The sequence below is a fragment of the Pundamilia nyererei genome, unplaced genomic scaffold (assembly GCF_000239375.1).
Source record: "Pundamilia nyererei isolate P.nyererei 1_Seehausen unplaced genomic scaffold, PunNye1.0 scaffold00351, whole genome shotgun sequence".
Lineage (NCBI taxonomy): Eukaryota > Metazoa > Chordata > Actinopteri > Cichliformes > Cichlidae > Pundamilia > Pundamilia nyererei.
In genome coordinates this window covers 401,220-402,414 of record NW_005187752.1, presented here as the reverse complement: position 1 = coordinate 402,414, position 1,195 = coordinate 401,220, and the positions used below count along the sequence as shown (strand labels likewise).

At 55.8% G+C, this 1,195-nt stretch overlaps 1 protein-coding gene across 1 annotated transcript in view; it reads right to left on the bottom strand.

The window, feature by feature from the left end:
• Positions 1–1,049: 1,049 nt before the first annotated feature.
• The window catches only part of LOC102200821 (uncharacterized), a 10,521-nt gene continuing 10,375 nt past the window's right edge, over positions 1,050–1,195 (bottom strand). The window contains exon 5 of the mRNA XM_013915706.1: positions 1,050–1,188. Coding sequence (XP_013771160.1) covers positions 1,050–1,188 — 139 coding nt within the window. The remainder of the gene's footprint in view (positions 1,189–1,195) is intronic.

Here is a 1,195-nt window from a genome sequence, read left to right as displayed (position 1 = left end):
GCGCCCTCTCCCCCTCATTGAGGTCCCGTTTGAGCGCATCGGCATGGACCTCATCGGGCCGTTTCACCGGAGTGCACGCGGCTACCGCTTTGTGTTAGTCCTGGTGGATTACGCAACACGGTACCCGGAAGCAGTTCCGCTGCGCACCATCTCTGCAAAGAGTGTGGCGCAGGCACTGTTTCAGGTCATCTCCCGAGTCGGAATCCCGAAAGAGATACTGACTGACCAGGGCACGTCGTTTATGTCTCGTACACTGCGGGAACTGTACGAATTACTGGGCATTAAATCTATTCGGACCAGCGTCTACCACCCTCAGACTGACGGGCTGGTGGAGCGGCTGAATAACACTTTAAAGTCCATGATTCGGAAGTTCATTAACGAAGATGAACGCAATTGGGATCACTGGCTAGACCCTCTGTTATTCGCAGTGCGGGAGGTGCCCCAGGCCTCCACGGGATTTTCTCCCTTTGAACTGCTGTTCGGCAGGAGGCCACGTGGGGTGCTCGACCTGATTAAAGAAAGCTGGGAGGACGGTCCGAGCCCCGCCAAAAACGAGATTCAGTACGTGTTGGACCTGAGAGCAAAACTCCACACTTTGGGGAGGTTGTCACGGGAGAATTTGCTCCAGGCTCAGCAGCGTCAGCAACGCCTGTATGACAGAGGGGCTAGGCTCAGGCAATTTTCACCGGGAGATAAAGTGCTTGTGTTACTCCCTACTTCCAGCTCGAAGTTGCTCGCCAAGTGGCAAGGACCCTTTGTGGTCACACGGCGAGTCAGGGACATGGACTATGAGGTCGCTCGGTCGGACAGGGGAGGAGCCATGCAGATTTATCACCTCAATCTCCTCAAACTGTGGCGAGAGGTTGAAACCGCTTCTCTGGTGAGCTTGGTGAAGGAGAGCGATGAGTTGGGACCTGAGGTGCCAAATTCTATCATTCCCATCCCAACGAAGTGTCACACTTTGATGCCTACCCCATGCCTCGGGTCGACGAGCTCCTGGACCGGTTAGGCACGGCCCGCTTTTTCACGACACTGGACTTAACCAAGGGCTATTGGCAGATTCCCTTGTCTGCCAAGGCCAGGGAGAAAACGGCCTTCTCCACTCCGTACGGTTTGTACCAGTTCGTGACACTTCCGTTTGGCCTGTTCGGGGCCCCGGCCACTTTCCAGCGTCTCATGGACCGGGTACTGCGTC